Source organism: Eptatretus burgeri, unplaced genomic scaffold (genome assembly GCF_056783735.1).
Source record: "Eptatretus burgeri isolate ZD-2024b unplaced genomic scaffold, Ebu_testis_v1 Ebu_testis_scaffold_3154, whole genome shotgun sequence".
NCBI classification, from domain to species: domain Eukaryota; kingdom Metazoa; phylum Chordata; class Myxini; order Myxiniformes; family Myxinidae; genus Eptatretus; species Eptatretus burgeri.
The window spans coordinates 353587-371668 of record NW_028225102.1 but is presented as its reverse complement, the minus strand read 5'-3'; the positions used below and the strand labels follow the sequence as shown (position 1 = coordinate 371668).

Sequence of the window (18082 nt, the reverse complement as noted above, 5' to 3'; positions counted from 1 at the left end):
TCGACCTGCTCAACAATGCCTTGAGTTGGAACAGGCCGCAACAATTTCTTAACGCCAAAGTTATTTTTTTCACTTTCCTCACTGAAATCTTCGAATGCCTGATCATCATGGCTAATAATGTCTGTAAACATTACGAACGGCCGAAGACAACAGCGTCCCCGGCTTTATTTCATTTCTGCAAATACGATAACCTCGAGAATCTCTTCAACTATGCTGAATTACAAAATTTAAGCTCCAGAATTCTGCAACTGGTCCAGATGGAATCAGCCCACGTGTCCTAAAAACCTGCTCCTCTGCTCTTGCTCACCCTCTCTCTGTTCTATTCACCCTCTCATTTTCTCAAGGTCATCTGCCATCTGTTTGTAAATCAGGAAACATGACCACTCTGAATAAAAAGGTGAAAAAACAGATCCCTGCAACGACAGACCAATCAGCTTTCTCCCAATCATCAGCAAGGTTATGGAATCCATCATTGCTTCAGACATTCAATCCTTCCTCTTCAACAATGGCTTGATTTCCGTTCATCAATTTGGTTTCAGACCAGGTCACTCTACCATGGATATGCTGCTTCTACTCTCCCAACAATGGATGGAGGTACTCAATGCCGGACATGAAATCAGAGCCATCTCCCGAGACATATCGTGTGCTTTTGACACAGTCTGGCACCCTGCACTACTCACCAAACTCTCTTCCCTTGGTATCCAAGGCCATCTCCACTCATGGCTCGCAGACTTCCTCTCCTGTCGCAGCCAACGTGTGGCCCGAAATGGAGTTTTCTCATCCCCTCTTCCTGTCCAGGCTGGACTTCCTCAAGGCAGTGTTCTGGGCCCTGTTCTTTTTGTATTTTTCATCAATGATCTCTCCGACTCTCGAGAAAATCCTCTTTATCTCTTTGCTGATGACTCCACCCTCTGCCGTACCATCTGTCATCCCTTTGACCGGCAAGCAGCAGCTTATTCGCTCACTGCAGATCTGAGTAAAATGACAAACTGATCCAACACGTGGAACATGTCTTTCAATCATGACAAATTTCACACTCTCACTATGTCTCTCTGAAAGGACCGTTTGGAAAACCACTCCATCCACTTTCTCAACAATCCTCTTGTGGAAGTCCTTTCATTCAAGCTTCTCGGTCTCACTATCTGCCATGATCTTTCCTGGGAAAGCCACATTTCCAACCTGGCCTCCAAAGCCAGTCGCCGACTGGGAATCCTCCGTCATGCAAAGTCCTTCCTCGGCCCACCTGAGCTCCTGACCACATACAAAGCTTTCGTCCGCAGACTGATGGAGTACTGCTCGCCCCTCTGGGCTGGTGCTCCTGCTTCTCACCTTTCTCGGTTTCACGCTGTGGAAACCATGGCATTTAGGATCACTGGTATCTCGCACAGCGAGGCTGAGTCTTTGGGCCTCTCACTCTCTTACCACAGGCAGGTCGGTGGTCTTTCTGTCTTCTACCATCTCCTCTTTGGTCTTGTCCCCCCCACCCCCCCCCGCTCTGTCTGCGATATGTTAATGGCATTATTAAATGCATATGCATATGTAAATGCACATTATACATATGTATCCCCCCCACCCCACCCCATATTTCCGCAGGGCAGTCAAGGTCCGCCAGCAACCCCCTTCTGGTAAAACTATCAAAATCACGAATCACTGCTCACCTTCACTCTTTTCCCCTGCCTTTGGAATAAACTCCCACACTCTCTTCAATCCCATTCTTCCCTCGAGGTCTTCAAAACATCTGTTCACCACCACCTCTTATCTTCCCCCATCCAAAACCACGATCTTTTCTTCCCCCGTTAATCCACCCCAACCCCACCTTCAAATTCCCTGCCTTCCTTCCCAAAAGTTCCCTCTCGTGTAAGGTCCTGAAAGTCCCTGTAATGTCCATCTTGTATTCCCCGTGTTCCCCACCCCATCCCTCTCCCTTCCACAGATCTAATGTCTTTGTTCCTCACTGTTTTGTCCTTCCCTCTCCCGCCCATCTTATCTCATGCCCCCCCCTCATATGAGCCTCGACAATGTACACAAAAAAAATTGAGGAAAGTGAAAAAAAACTGTCGTTAAGAAACAATTGTGGCCGATTCCAAACCAAAGTATTGTTGAACAGGTCAAAAAAAATGGCGGCTGAAAATTATTGCGAGCTGACGGAAGACTGACCAAGTTGGCTTGCCGCCATCTTCGCAAGACATTTTGGTTTTTTTTGGTGATGAACACCCCTAAATTATCTTTAAAAGGTGTGTTTAAAGTTACCCAAACACCCAATTTTCGTTCATGCCCAACCTTGAAGTTCCCTTAGCATGCATGCAAAGTTTAGGGCCACGAGGTTTCATGGTTTTGGAGTTATGCAAGAGACGGACGGACTGATGAAGGGACAGACACTGACATTTATTGTTGTAGATATGTGAGTTTACGTGCGGGATTATTAAGTTGGGGAGGGGAGGGAAGGGGGAGTGAGTAAAGGGTGGTGAAGCGAGGAAAGGGGTGGGGGAGCGACAGGAAAGGGGAGCAAGTAAGGGGGTTGGGAGTGCAAGGATGGGGGAGGGTTGTGGGAGACAGAGGCCTCACTACCCGTCACTATACACTCTGGGAAGGTGGACAGAACGAGGAGGATGGGGAAGAAAGGGGGTAGTGGGGAGGGGAAGGGAGATGAGTTTGATAGGGGGCCTTGAGGGAAAGTGGGGGAGGTGGGGATTGATCGCCTTATGCTGGCATAAGTGCAGGAATGAACGAAATTGGGTCCGTCAGAATAGCCCATTCAAACGGGTCATACAAAACAATGCCCGTACACCACCCATAGACGTCTGTGGGGGGTGGATGGGGCTTTGGGAGGAGGTAAGCTTGAGGGAAGGGGAAGGAAAGGAAGGGTGTTTTCCTTCGGTTGTCAAAAAAGCATAGCCGAGAGGTTTGCACACTTGCTCTAAGCTGTCTATTCTGGGTTCGAATCCTGACCCAGCTATAAACTGTCATGCTGGTGTTTCACAAGCAGGGTGATTCATCAATGTGTGTGCCGTCTCTCTGATGGACGTCAAACTGTGGCAAGGGAGGTGTCAATTTAGAAATATAATCCTCGCCACCTGGGTTTCGTTGATTAGGTGAGAGCTGATTGGCTATTCCCTCCATTCACTGGTGAGAGATGTGGGTGGGTCTTTCTTTTTTATTTTTACAGCATATTGACTGCTTTTGACAGATACACGTGGTACATGCTTGGGAGGTACATGCATTGGTATGCATTGCCATCTGCGCTGTCGCTGGTGATTCGCCAAAAAGCGATGAATCCGGTCCGGCAGCTGAGGGAGTGTGGAGCATTGGGATTCTCACGTGTGTACTATTTGTGAACATGTTTATCGCTGTGGAGGAACTCTGGGAAGGGTTTGAAACAGCAAAGCGCTTACCGTGTATCGGCCTTCTTGGTTGCTTTATGCAGCTTCTTCAGCTGGAACAGCATGGAAGAGTCAATTTAGTGATATAATCCCAGGAACCTGGGTTGAGTTGATGAGGTGAGAGCTGATTGGCGATTCCCTCCATTCACAGGTGAGGGATGTGAGTGGGACTTTCTTGATGATGTATGTTTTTGTATTACATATGTATACATACAAACACACAAACATATTCCCACCAAAATTATTTTCCCTTTTTTTTCTTCCTGCAACAGGCAACATCAGAGCAGAAGATAGATGTCCTGTAATCTCACAGGTGTTTTGTCGTCAATACTCAAATCAGGAGAGGACACCTGCGCACTCTCAGCAAGTTCAGCAAGAAATTCCCTGATTTCAGTGTTGATTACTAAACACCTGTTACCTTACAGGACATCTTGCTTCTGCTGTGACGTGGTCTTTTTCAGGAAAAAAAAAAACTCATCTCTCAAAACTACCAAACCTCCTTTCTGCACAGGAACCACTCCCAGTGATTTACATTAAAACACCACCAACTAAACACCGTGTCTGGTTGATAAACCTTGACATGCTTTGTGAGAAGTGGAAACGCTTCACAAGACCGCATGACCTCAACCCAGGCTGTGTGTCTCTGTACGCAGGATTCGGATGAGGTGGTGCATTCCTTCATTGGAGGTCTACGAATCCTTGTACACCTCCTGACTTCCGACCATCGTGATGTCCTGGCCGCAGCGTGTGCCGTTATCGCTATTATTGCCAAAAACCAGAACAATCTGAACATTATGACGGACTTCAATGCAGTCTCCTTGTTGGCCAAGCTGACCGGCACCGTACGTAACCCAACCTTCCAGCTGGTCCTTTCAACTTGAATTGCTGTTGAGTTTTTAAATGTAAAACAACAAGAAAGAGTTGTAAAACTTGTTTAAAACATAAGTCCATAAATATGCATGATGTATATGAAAATTTCTCCGCTACCCGGCGCCCATCTCCACGGCCACCGTCTCCCATCTCCACGGCCACCGTCTCCCATCTCCACGGCCACTGTCTCCGCAACCCGGCACCCAACTCGACGGCCACCGTCTCCGCTACCCGACACCCATCTCCACGACCACCGTCTCCGCTACCCGACACCCATCTCCACGACCACCGTCTCCGCTACCCGGCACCCATATCCATGGCGCCCGTCTCCCCAACCTGGCACCGATCTCCACGGCCATTGTCTCCGCAACCTGGCACCCAACTCGACGGCCACCGTCTCTGCTACCCGGCACCCATATCCACGGCCACTGTCTCCGCTTCCCGGCTGTCTCCATATCCACGGCCACTGTCTCCGCTGGCACACCCACGGCCACTGTCTCCGCTACCCGGCACCCATATCCACGGCCACTGTCTCCGTTACCCGGCACCCATATCCACGGCCACTGTCTCCGTTACCCGGCACCCATATCCACGGCCACTGTCTCCGCTACCCGGCACCCATATCCACGGCCACTGTCTCCGCAACCCGGCACCCAACCCGGCGGCCACCGTCTCCGCTACCCGGCACCCAACCCGGCGGCCACCGTCTCCGCTACCCGGCACCCAACCCGGTGGCCACCGTCTCCACGATCCAGCCACTGTCAAATGTAGGGCTCAAACTCGTGTGGAGCATGAAAAATATCCACGGCCTTACACGGAAATCCTTTTATTAAAAATAATAACAATAATAAAAACGGTCTAAATGCTTAATCTTCCTCTTCCACACGTGTGGTTCTCATTAATGTATCATAATTCACTACTCTTCTTCTATTTAAACAGACTGCTCTCAATTCGACCTTTCCTTCATAACATGTCTAAAAAATCCAACTGTTCCAGCGTTTCTTCTCTCCATTTTCTGAATTCGCCTTAATTACATCCCTCAAGAAATATCTTTCATGTCACTTCTAAACTAAAACATTTTAAAACCCCAGTTTGCTTTGAATGTTCGCTTTCCATCAATAATAATTTTTTCCACCTTCAATGCCAACTCACCCCTCCCTCTCAAAGCAACCATCACACTCTTCCCCCTCCAAGGTTCCCTCTCACCTTTCTCCCTCAACTCTCCCCACTCACCCTTCTCTAACCATGCAGCCCCTCACTCACCCTTCTCAAAGTTGCCCCCCCATCTCCTCCACAAAACTGCCTCCTTCCCCCACCCTCTCACCTCCATCTCATCACTCCACATCCTCAAATCCTCAACTTCCTTCTGCCCCCTCTCTTATTACTCCCCACTGTACCTCAACCCATGACCACAGAGCCTTTTCTCCTCCTCATCTGGCTCCCTCCCCAAGCTCTTCTGTAATCCCCCCACACTCTTTCAACAACCCTCCCTACCTCCCCCCCCCCCCTCCCTTGGCCTACCTTCCCCTTCCCCTGCACCCAAAGCCTCCTCCCCTCTCTTTTAATTCACAGTGTGGACCTCAAATATCTCTGGCCTTCGCTCAAACCTGACAGATCTTTCCATACAGGTTGCCACTGACAAACCAGACATAATCTGCTTCACAGAAGCTTTCCTCCCTCAAGACGTCTTTGACTCCCGAGTTGGCCGAGTATCTCTCCCTGGTTACTCCTTCCTCCGGTATAACAGACCTCAACCTCATCCTGGTGGAGGAGTTGCTCTCTTCATCAGACTCTATTCCTCACTCTCAATGCATTGCCCTCACTCCCTCTCATCCCCAGGAATACCTCTGGCTACGGCTTCCCCTCCACTCCCACCTCATGTTTATATGTGTACTGTACCGTCCACCGAACAGTGATGACTCCATCTACACCTCACTATCCGAAAACATGGACCAACTTCTATGCTCTCATCCAAACTCTCTCTTCCTCAGATGTGGTGACTTCAATTGCCATCATGTTGGTTGGTTGGGTGTGCGTACCTCCATCACCTGCCATGGCACTTCAGCAAAAGACTTCTGCGACTCATTCAAACTGACTCAATCGGTCAATTTCCCGACGGGGATCTCAACCAACGGTTCTCCATCAATGCTGGATCTGATTTTGGCAAATTTCCGTGAAATTTTAGCTTGCCACTGCTTCATGGAAAGCAAACCCAACTGAGGGTAATCTCAGTTCCTTCCATAAAGCTTAGAACAAGTGTGTATCTACCCTCAGGAGAGACAGAAAACAACTTCTTTCTCATCTCAAGTCTGAACTCTCAAACCTCTCCACCTCCTCCAAATTCTGGTGGTGTCTGGTTAAGTTTGTTTCTGGTGTATGTTCCCCCTCCATCCCCTCCTTTACCTCAAATGGCCGCACTGCTGATATCGCACGTGAAAAGGCTGAATGCCTCAACTCGGTGTTTGCTTCTAAATCTTGTGTCTGAAACCCATCGCTTTCTGTACCCACCTTACCCAGTCACACCCAACAGTGCCTGGACTCTGTGTCCTTTTCTCCTGACAAGGTGGAGAGCTTGCTGTCAAAGCTCGACTCAGATTATGCATCCGGTCCAGACGGCATCAGCCCTCGTGTCCTAAAAACCTGCTCCTCTGCTCTTGCTCACCCTCTCTCTGTTGTATTCACCCTCTCATTTGCTCAAGGTCATCTGCCATCTCCTTGGAAATCAGTAAACGATAAAAAAGGTGCAAAAACAGATCCCTGCAACTTCAGACCAATCAGCCTTCTCCCAATCATCAGCAAGGTTATGGAATCTATCATCGCTTCAGACATGAAACCCTTCCTCTTCTCCAATGGCTTGATTTCCGATCATCAATTTGTTTTCAGACCAGGTCACCCTACCCTGGATATGCTGCTTCTGCTCTCCCAACAATGGATGGAGGTCCTCAATGCCAGACATGAGATCAGAGCCATCTCCCTTGACATATCGCGTGCTTTTGACATGGTCTGGCACCCTGTCCTGCTCACCAAATTCTCTTCTGATGTTAGCTCTTCTGCGAGCCTCGACAATGTGTCCAAAAAAAATACTGATGGCCAAACGCTTGAGCTCAGATAATAACACACAGGTGATCATCCTCTCTTCGGGATAGCATATTCCAGACACCCACCTTAAGGGACCGCCTCAGGTTAACCCAAGGAGACCGCCATCTGGTGGACGACACCTCAGCACCACCCCGATACACACGACCGCAATCTGACCCGGGAAGGTTGCCCCGTGGTTTTCCTCCTATCATCAAAGAGTGGGGGTCCCGAAGGCTTTGCCCCAATCCCATAATCCGGTGAGCTGCCCTGCGGAGGGGAGCAGCACAGGAGGTACTCCCACGGAGTGGGTTTTCAGATTCATTTGTGGTTCGTTTTGCGGAATGAAGGGTTTTACGGTGGCCGAGTGCAAATCCTGCCACCAACCTCCTAATAAGAAGCAACTCAACTGCAGGAGGACGTCCGCAGACACAGTTGGGCACAAGATATGGATGATGGCCGTTAGCTCACAAGGAGCTCCTCCGCCCTTTGACAGGTTTTGTTTTTAATCCTGCTCGGTGTCCATAACATACACCATCCTCACCAGAAAACCTGGTGGGGGAGTCGGGTCAGTCGCCGACAACCCGACCATGGAACAGGTGAGCACAGGTTTACATGGTACCTGCAGCAAGTCACAGATCTAATCTAATCTGGCCTGATCTATGAGAATCGATCAATCCAAAACAGATAAACTCACAAGTTGGCTCGATGAAGGTGCAAACACCACTTGACCACTTCTCTTATTGGTGAAGCAACGAGAGCTAAGTTTTCGTTTAATACATTCATGATGGAAGGAAAGTTAGACACAAGAGGAGGCAATTTGGCCCCAAAAAAAACAAGTCGCTTTCAGCAAATGAGTTTGTGTGTGATGTAACAGAAGCACGTAGATACAACAACAAGCGATCACCGAACGTATACCACCTTTGAACAGACCATGCGACCAAGGAATCCTTAAATAACCTAAGCCTTAAGGCCTCGGACACAAACACGACGAATGACTGGAGGCACCACAAATACATCAGAGTTCGCTGGGCCCAAACTTGTAATGACGCTTGATGACAGACAGGGGAATTGTCCACGACCATGGATGCAAGGAGGGGGGGAAGGTTTTACCGAGAGTGGTAAATGCATCGAATGGTCTCCGCGGAAAGGTCGTGGCAGTGGAGGGGGTGGATAGGTTTAAATGGGAATGAGATACTGCATGTGCATCGATGCACCGGAGATAAAGGGATCAAGGGATATTGGCAGGATTTGTGGGTAGTCGGTACCTTGTGTGTGGATGGATGATGAACACTTGGGGTTGTGCAGCTCAGGCGTGACGGGCCGAATGGGCCCTCCTGTGCCAAAGTTCCTTGTGTGTATCCATGTGTGCATCCCTCAGTCCTTGTGTGTATCCGATCCTTGCATGCAGACCGACGATCTTCTGCGGAAACACCTGGCTGACGCCATTGCTTCCTGTTGTGCCTTTGGTGACAACTGCTCGGCGTTCGGCAAGGCAGGAGTGGTGGCTCCACTCGTGGAGCACCTGAAATCACCCTCACAAGACGTGAACCTTTCTACGGCACAGGCTCTCCATCAGCTTTCAAAAGATCCACAAAACTGCTTCATGATGTTCCACGAACGAGCTGTGAAAGTACGTGGTCGTAAAAGATCGGTGCTCAGATAGCAATGTGGAATAACTGGATAAATGATTACTCTCAGGCCCCGTTATTAATCATGGCCCACACATTAATTAATATATTTTTATGTATGGCATGTGGATGACGGGACAACCCCATAGACACACAAGTGAGCTTCCTACTACCCCACACCCTCTCCCTTTGTTAGAGAAAGCTTGACACCCCACCTCAAGAGACTGAAAATGGCACCACCTTCTTGAAGGTCCTTCTTGGGTGGGTGGTGTAACTACCCTGGGTCGGCTGGTACAAACCAACCGATCACCCACCGATGGTTGTCATTCGGACATTTCCATCACCGAGGCGGGTAGCATTCATCTTGGATGTTGAGGCCCACCTCGCTGAAACAATAGCTCCGCTGATGATGGAGACGTCTGCACACTTGTGTTTCCTGGAGATCTCCAGGACGGTTAAATAAGCACGTGATGTGGTGTGCAGCTAACAAAGGTGGTCAGAGATAAATAATAAATAATAATACTAGAACGGGCACTCGTAGAGCGCATACCTTCGCCGCAGCCACTAGTTTGAACATGGCATGAGAGTGAAATGAGGAACTAAAATTCCACTAAATCTGCTCGGGAATTTCGCAAATTTAAAGTCCATGATCCGGATTTTGTTATTAGAACTATTACGATTATGACAATTTTAGGTGATTCGTTGTCCCGAGTGCCAAATTCTGTAGCATGTAGGGTCGGATTCAGTCGAATGTCACTGACCACGCAGACACGACCTGGATCAAGTAAGTAGATCATGTTTTCAAATCCGAGCGAGGACAAAAACGTCATTTTAATTGGCGTCTAATTAAACAAGAAAGTAGAACTCCTTTTACTAAACCATGAGCGAAGCTATGTGCATATCAAACTATACCAAGTCTCCTTAATGAAAATTTGTTGTATTTTACTTAGTAACTAAGTTTCGTAGGGCCCTTATGGCCCTTGTTGCATCAACAGACACACAGTTTAGAGACAGAGATATATTCTAGTTACCTTTGTATTAAGTTGTCCACAACGCATCTCAATACAAATATGCATTTCGTGACCCCCATGACCTTTGACCCACAACCGCTACCTAGGGTGACAATAGTACTATACCTTGTGTCATTTCAGAAGATGGGGAATTGAACACTGAACAATTTGGAGTTAATTTGATGGAAATCGGAAACATATTAACCGTTTTCATCATGAAAAAACGATGTTGACCTTTTTATGACCTTGACCTTTGATCCGATCGCTCCCAAAATCTAATGGATTTGTCCTTTCATGATTCCAAACAAATCCAAAACAATTAAAGCCTCTCTGCGTTTCGTTTTTTTTTGCGTTAAGTTGTCCACAACGCTTTCCGATATAAATGTGAATTTGTGTGACCCCCTTGACCTTTGATCCCCAACCGCTGCCTTGGGTGACAAAAGTACTATACCATGTGTCATATTAGAGGATGGGGAATTTAATTTTGAACATTTTGGAGTTAATTTGCTGCAAATCAAAACAAAATTGACAATTTAATCGCGAAAAAACGATTTTGACCTTTTTGTGACCTTGACCTTAACCTTTGATCCGATCGCTCCCAAAATCGAATCGATTTGTCCTCTCGTGATGCCAAACACATCCACAAAATTTCATGACAATCTGCGAAGTGGTTTTTGTGTAATGTTGTCCACAACACTTCCCAATCAAAACTCCATTTTGGTGACTCCCTTGACCTTTGACTTCCACAGACTAACTAGGGTTGCAAACACTATACCATATGCTATATCAGTGGATCGGGATTTGAATACTGAACATTTTGGACTTAATTTGATATAAATCGGAACAAAATTGACACTTTAATCGCAAAAAAACGATTTTGACCTTGACCTTTGATCCGATCGCTCCCAAAATCTAATCGATTTGTCCTCTCATGATGTCAAACAAGTCCACAAAATTTCATGACATTCTGCTAAGTGGTTTTTGCGTAATGTTGTCCACGACGCTGCCCAATGAAAAATGCTTTGTGGTGACCCCCTTGACCTTTGACCTCCAACCGCTAACTCGGGTTACAACAACACCATATAATATGTCATATTTGAGGATAGGGCATCGAATACTGATCATTTTGGCATTAATTTGATGTAAATGGGAATAAAATTGACTGCGTTATCGCGAAAATAAAAATGTTTGACCTTTTTGTGACCTTGACCTTGACCTTGACCTTTGATCCGATCGCTCCAAAAATCTACTCGATTTGTCTTTTCATGACAACAAACCTTCCCACACAATTTCAAGCTAATCCGCTGTAAAGTTTTTGTATAAAGTGATCCAAAACATTGTTAATACCATTTTTGGTGACCCCCTTGACCTTTGACCCCCAACCGCTTCCTAGGGTAATTACGCCACACTTTCATGTGGCATAACCTAGAATGTAGAATTGAGTAATGAACATTTTGGTGTTGGTTTTATCTCGTTCGGATAAAAATTGACCGCGTTATGACGAAAAAAACGATTCTGACCTTTTCGTGACCGTGACCTTGACCTTTAATCCGATTGCTCCCAAAAGCTTCGCGTGACGTCCTGCAAATCGGTCCAGCAGTTTTTCATGCAATTTCATGCAAAATTTCATTTCAAAATTTCATGCAAATCGGTGCAGCAGTTTTTGCGCAATGTTGTCCGCACACATATTTACCAATAAATAAATACACAGGGGTCAATACAAAACCTTCGTCAAACGAAGTTTGCGAAGGTAAAAAATGTTCATAATCTCGGTCTGTTCATCTTGGCAGCCATTGGTGAGAATGATCGGCGCCGACGACGAGGCCTTGCAGCTTGCTGCGGCCAACTGCGTCCGGAACATTCGGCTGCTGGCCCTGGCGTACGACAAACGGCCCCAAGACGAGGTTTTACGATGAAACTTCTGCAAACGTCCCAAAATTATTCATTCACCTTTGTTGATCGTTGTTTGTTTTTGAATGAACGAACTGTTTGAGAGGACTCCATGCGGCGATGCCGGAGTTTGATTTTGTTTTGTTGAAATGTTACATTTGATCTCTCTGTTTTTCGATTTGGCGCTTTTTTTTTCGAATTCAATTTGGTTTACCGGACAAACATATCATTAATTATTCTGTCCGTATTGCGTCATTCCCACAACCGTTAGATTCCCAACAAACAGGTGCGTGACAATTAATGTAGAAATCCAGATTTGAATGTTATATTTGATGGCACAGGTAGCGAGCGGTGTTGAAGGATGTCATACTTTGGCGAAGGGGTGAGAAACAAATGATTAATTTGAAAATGATTGGTCCCTTGTGATCTACCAAGGTTATCGGAGTTGAATCCCAGAAAGACTGAGATGTGACATCTCCAAGGCTCGTGGAAGAGCTAGTAATCGGAGTACAGATCAGGACGCAACACGACAAAAATAACAGTAGAGAGAGGGGGGAAAAATCAACAGCAGAGCCGAAGGCTAAGACAGAGGGAGGTAGACAAACAATGGGTGTGGGGAGCAATGGGGGGACAGGGGAGGATGGATGAGGTGGACAAGATGGATCTAGAAGTAAACTCTCAGGAGGAAAAACTGGAAATTTGTAAGGAGGAGGGGGTGGGGTGTGGGGTGTTAAAGAGGGGACGAAATATCATGGTTTTGAATTGGGGAAGATCTGACATGGTGGTGAACAGCTGCCTTGAAGACCTAGAGGGAAGAGTGAGATTGGAAGAGACTGTGGAAGTTGGTCCACAGGTGGGAAAAAGAGGAACAAATGAGTGGACGTGAGCAGTGATCATATATTTAGGTCGTTTCACCAGAAGGGCGTCGATGGTGGACCGTGTGTAAGGAGACCACCAACCTGTCTGAGTTGGCGAGGTGATAGACCCATAGACCCAGCTTCAATGCACGAGATTCCAATGACCTTGAAGACCTTGGTTTCCACGGCGTCAAGTTGAATAAGATGGTGAGGCAGGGGAGCCGGCCCGGATTTAGGGTCTGTCTCACCGCAATGCGTCGGGTCCAAATGAACAATTTACTGCCTCGCTATTTCTCAACACGCACCGTGCTAAGCCAATTAAAAAAAATGACAGGGAAGGAGCTGGGACATTCGACAAGAGGGAAATTTATTTACAATAATCGGGGGACGAGGCGAGCACGTAAGGGCAGAGTTATCCGAATAAAGAAGGGAATCAAATGCACAAGCAATTCCTTAAACAATTCCACTTAGAGACAGGGCCCACGGACACACACATGCACACACAAATACCCCAGAAAGAGATGGACCTCGAGGTCTTTATTGCCCCTTCAGCTCGGGAGGGAAGAGAACGTGGCTGGCTACCTGGCCACGTTCGCGTGGCTGGACGACCGCACCTTCCCGGAACACCAGGCGCCAAAGAACGGACCAGGGCAGCCGAACCAAGAGGAGGCGAGACGAGGTGATCTCCCGTGATGAGATGGTCGACCGCTTGTTGTCATGCGCCAGACGAGACGCCTCGGATCCGCGGGATGCAGTCAGCCGCAGACCCAGACAGAAGAGCCCTCGAGCAGAAGGGACGCAATCATCAATCTTCTCCCGTCGTTTTTTGGGGCCGGGTCCGCTCCCCCGTCGCCTGCTCCCATTGGGTGGACGGCCTGTCGCGCCTCTGCCTTCTTGAAAAGGACCGCCCCGGCTTTGGTCCGCGAGTCGCCCACTGGGCGGAAAATGACGCATACCCTTATTTGGCACGAAGCCAGAACGAAGCGCTTCGTGACCATATTTGGTGCGAAATCCACACCGCCTGGGGCATGGAATTCGGTCCACGCACACACCCGCATGCCAGCGAGTGTGCGAAGACCGCGGACAATGCCGCGAGCAGAGGGTTGTTGTTGTTGGGGTAAAAATCCCATCCATAAAATAACTTCGCAGCACACGTACACTTAATTCCCATTAGACATAGGGGAAAGGGAGCTATCTATCCACATTTACTTGACGAAATAACTGAGCTACGGGGACCTGAATGTTGAGTGCTCATGGCTGCCAGATTCGTAACAATACAATACAGTACGATGGAATGAAATGACAAAGGGGAACGGCTTGTCCAACGTCGTCTGATACAATTGTCTTTCAAGCAAGCAATCTCAACATGCTTCCCAACAACCAATAAAGTACTGTTGGGTGGATGGCAACCACCGGTCAGGACGATCCCACACCGGAGTAACCGCTGCACGTTCAGGGCCGAGACTCTGAATGATACCAAACTGAAACCTTCTCACAAGCCGACAAGGAGCGGTTGTCACCGGTTGTCATACAGCAAGGGTCACTCCCATGCCTTTTAAAAAGTAAGATTACAACAAATTTAACCCCCCCCCCCACCAAGAACCATAAAATGAGCCTGATTGTTTGCGATACAAAATGGCCGAAACAGTTTTAAACTGTTGTTTAACAAATAAATAAATATATCTTCTGTCCACCCAATTTCACCTCCCCCCCCCATGTTTTCCAACAATCGCAGACCCCAGGCATTCCACGAATCATGGCTTGAGCCCTCATGAATCTCCTCTGTACGACACCCACCAATGCCAGGACGAGGCATTCGGGAATCCCTACCCTGAGACCTCCAATCCCCACCCTGACCAATCCCAAACTTGGAAATGAACAAATTCCCGCTTCCCACGCACCAACTGACCTCTGCAGGGAAGGGGTACCATTCATCGCTGGTTCAGTGTTCTTGCTCTTCCATGAGCCTTGACTTTGTATCCAAAAAAATTATGAAATTTAGCAAGAACAAGGCATTCTTAAAATCCTGTTGTTTTCACGAATAATAAATAAATACATTAATTATTATCATGGAATCGGAATCACAAAGGCTAACTGTCCTGTCAATCAAGTCTGTAACTACTCGTTATCTCAAAATTATTTCCAACAACCAACAAAATATATTTACTAACCGGACACAAGGAGATCTTCCAAACACACTGATGTGTCGCTTGACGCCATTGTCACGGGGACCATGCAACGAGTGGGTGTCCACCTTGCGGAGCTCCAGATGGGGCGAGGGGGCTCCCTCGGACAGGTGTCCAGACGTACGTTTTCTGGAAAGATCAACAAAATAATGTAAGAAAATTCAGTTCCGGAGAAAAAATATCATTTTCTCCCGTCACACAGGTTACCAAGTGTAACTGAAGGTTGTTCCACAAGATGGGCCGATGGTGCATTCAAGAACATAACAAAGGTGGATTCACGAACAAGACTTCATGCGTTCATTGCTCTACCGCCCACCGATCCCTTTGTCCCTTACCTGTGCAGGTGCTTCGGTTGTGTCCAAATCGATCGGTTCTTCCCTTTATGTGGGACGGTTTCTCTGTACACAACTTTAAACACAGGGACTGAAAACTCCTACGGTGGGGGGAGGGGTGCGGTGGAGGAGGGAGTTGCCCCCCCCCCAAAAAAACATAGGTATTTGCTATAATATTGGTTTGTCGGTACATTTCGCTGATTCCGTCCCATGTTGACTTCCTCCTCGGTGTCATTATTCTACCTCCACCAGGTGAGCAACCAGGGGTATCACCCCTATTGGACATTAGAAGGACACTTGTTGAGACTTCCAGGTTACCTGCAGCCACATAATTAGGTACACCGCAAAAATTAGGGACACCGTAAAAGTGGACTATGGAAAAAAAAATATCGCTTCTTCAGGTGCTCTAATTCTCGAGGAAACCTGTGTGTCACATGGAATAACGTATGTATTACAGAGAAACCGTTCCAGATATTGTAATATTGTTGTGGGCCGGGGTTCGGTGGCGACAAACGACCACGAGGTGGAGCAGTGGAGTCGTCTCCCACCGAACACCCCGGAATTTAGGTCGTGACTCTCGGATAAGTCCGAAATGTCACGGGTCCCTTAGCGGACCGTGGTCGCTAATATTTCGACGGCCTGGGGTAGGGTTAATTGCCTAATTTCAAGATACCTAAGTGCCCACGTCGTCTAACTACCGGGGAAAACCACACCCTCCATGGACCTCGGGCGGAACGGACCGTTTACCGAGTCCGATCCGGGTGTAAACCGAGCGGGGATTACCAAGATCCGTCGGTCCAAATGAACAATTCACGGCACGAACGGCCTCACTAATTCTCAACACGCACCGTGCTGGGTCAATGAAGGAAAAACACGGACGACGAACTGGAACCTTTAGCACGGGGGTTTATTTTACAATAGGCAATAATGGGGAAGGGAGACAGAGCAGAGTTATCACGAATAAGAAATGTAATTCACAATGTACAAGGTACTTAACTATTCTACTTACAGACTGGGCCCACGGACACACACACACAGTCACACACCCAAAAGAAAATGGACCCCGTGGGTCTTTATTCGGTAGAGCCGGGCCGGGGTACTTTCCCGCTCGTGTGGTCCCACCGACTCCAAACCACTACAGTGGGACTCGAACCCACGACCCGAAGTCCACGGTCGACGTCCCTGGCTGCTCGGCCGCCACTACCACGAGGAGCCACCGCAAACGATGACCGAGACCAAGCCACCACGACCGCAGACGAAGCCAATCGCCACCAAGACTGCAGACGCCCAAACAACGACCAACCCTCTCCGTCTTCCGTCCTCTCGTTTTTTACCACCACTCTCTTGAGGTCCGAGCCATTCCTTTTCCCTCCCACTCGCCTCCTGATTGGACGGTCGTCGCGAGGGGTGTGTCAAGGCGTCTCGGAGGCCCGCCTCTCGAAGAGGCTCTGTGGTAGCTTTCGGCACGCTGGCCTCCCATTGGCTGGGGCGCGCGTGCGATGCTCGCCCTTCGCTCATTGGCTGGAGGAAACGTCCCATGCCCTTCTTCGGAGCGGAGCCTCGACCTGAGGCGAAGGAGGCTCCGCCCACGCCTTCAGCCAACCAGAGTTATCGAAACTTATCGAAATAACTAAGCTGAGGGACTGCTGTCTGTCTGTGTGCAAAAGGCTTCCAGATCCGCAACAATATATCCCAAGCTTTCTCTGGGTCTCCTGCCGGTGCTCTCACCAGGATACTGTACATACTGTACATATCTCACTAGGATACTGTACATACTGTACGATAGATCGTTACGTGGCTGGCTTTGCATGACGGTGCTTGAATATTATGATCTTGTAAAAGCATGATGTGGCGTGTGTTCTGATAGCAAGCAGCTTGCCAAGCAGCTTGCTTAATTTTAAGCTATCAAGCACTCCAGTGGAACGGAATGCTTGGCACCGCTTAACAACATGGTTATCTCCAATGTCAACAATGCCATTGTGGTGCTCCAACAAATGCTGTTCAGGCCGCCATTTCCAGGTTTATTCGATCCTCTTGTAACATCAAACAATGGAGCATTACACGATGACGTGAGATAACACACAATGGCATGAGATCATCAAACGATAGAGCATTACACGATGATGTGAGATCACACAATGGAGCATGAGATCATCAAACAATGGAGCATTACACGATGACGTGAGATCACACAATGGCATGAGATCATCAAACAATGGAGCATTACACGATGATGTGAGATCACACAATGGCGTGAGATCATCAAACAATGGAGCATTACACGATGATGTGAGATCACACAATGGCGTGAGATCATCAAACAATGGAGCATTACACAATGACGTGAGATCACACAATGGCATGAGATCATCAAACAATGGAGCATTACACGATGATGTGATATCACACAATGGAGCGTGAGATCATCAAACAATGGTGCATTACACGATGATGTGATCACACAATGGAGTGTGAGATCATCAAACAATGGTGCATTACACGATGATGTGAGATCACACAATGGAGTGTGAGATCATAAAAACAATGGTGCATTACACGATGATGTAAGATCACACAATGGAGCATGAGATCATCAAACAATGGAGCATTGCACGATGACGTGAGATCACACAATGGCATGAGATTGTCAAACAATGGTGTATTACACGATGATGTGAGACCACACAATGACGTGAGATCATCAAACAATGGAGCTTTATCCAATGATTTGATATCACACAATGGAGCGTTATATCATCAAACAATGGAGTATTACACGATGATGTGCGATCACACAATGGCGTGACATCATTAAACAATGGAGCATTACACAATGACATGAGATCACACA

General features: G+C 47.7%; 1 protein-coding gene across 1 annotated transcript in view; it reads left to right on the top strand.

Moving 5' to 3' along the window:
- Positions 1–12265, top strand: part of LOC147006762 (outer dynein arm-docking complex subunit 2-like) — a 33661-nt gene extending 21396 nt beyond the window's left edge. The window contains exons 10-12 of the mRNA XM_085867945.1: positions 4034–4222; positions 8737–8958; positions 11757–12265. Coding sequence (XP_085724071.1) covers positions 4034–4222; positions 8737–8958; positions 11757–11882 — 537 coding nt within the window. The 3' untranslated portion in view covers positions 11883–12265. The remainder of the gene's footprint in view (positions 1–4033; positions 4223–8736; positions 8959–11756) is intronic.
- The last annotated feature ends 5817 nt before the right edge of the window (positions 12266–18082 follow it).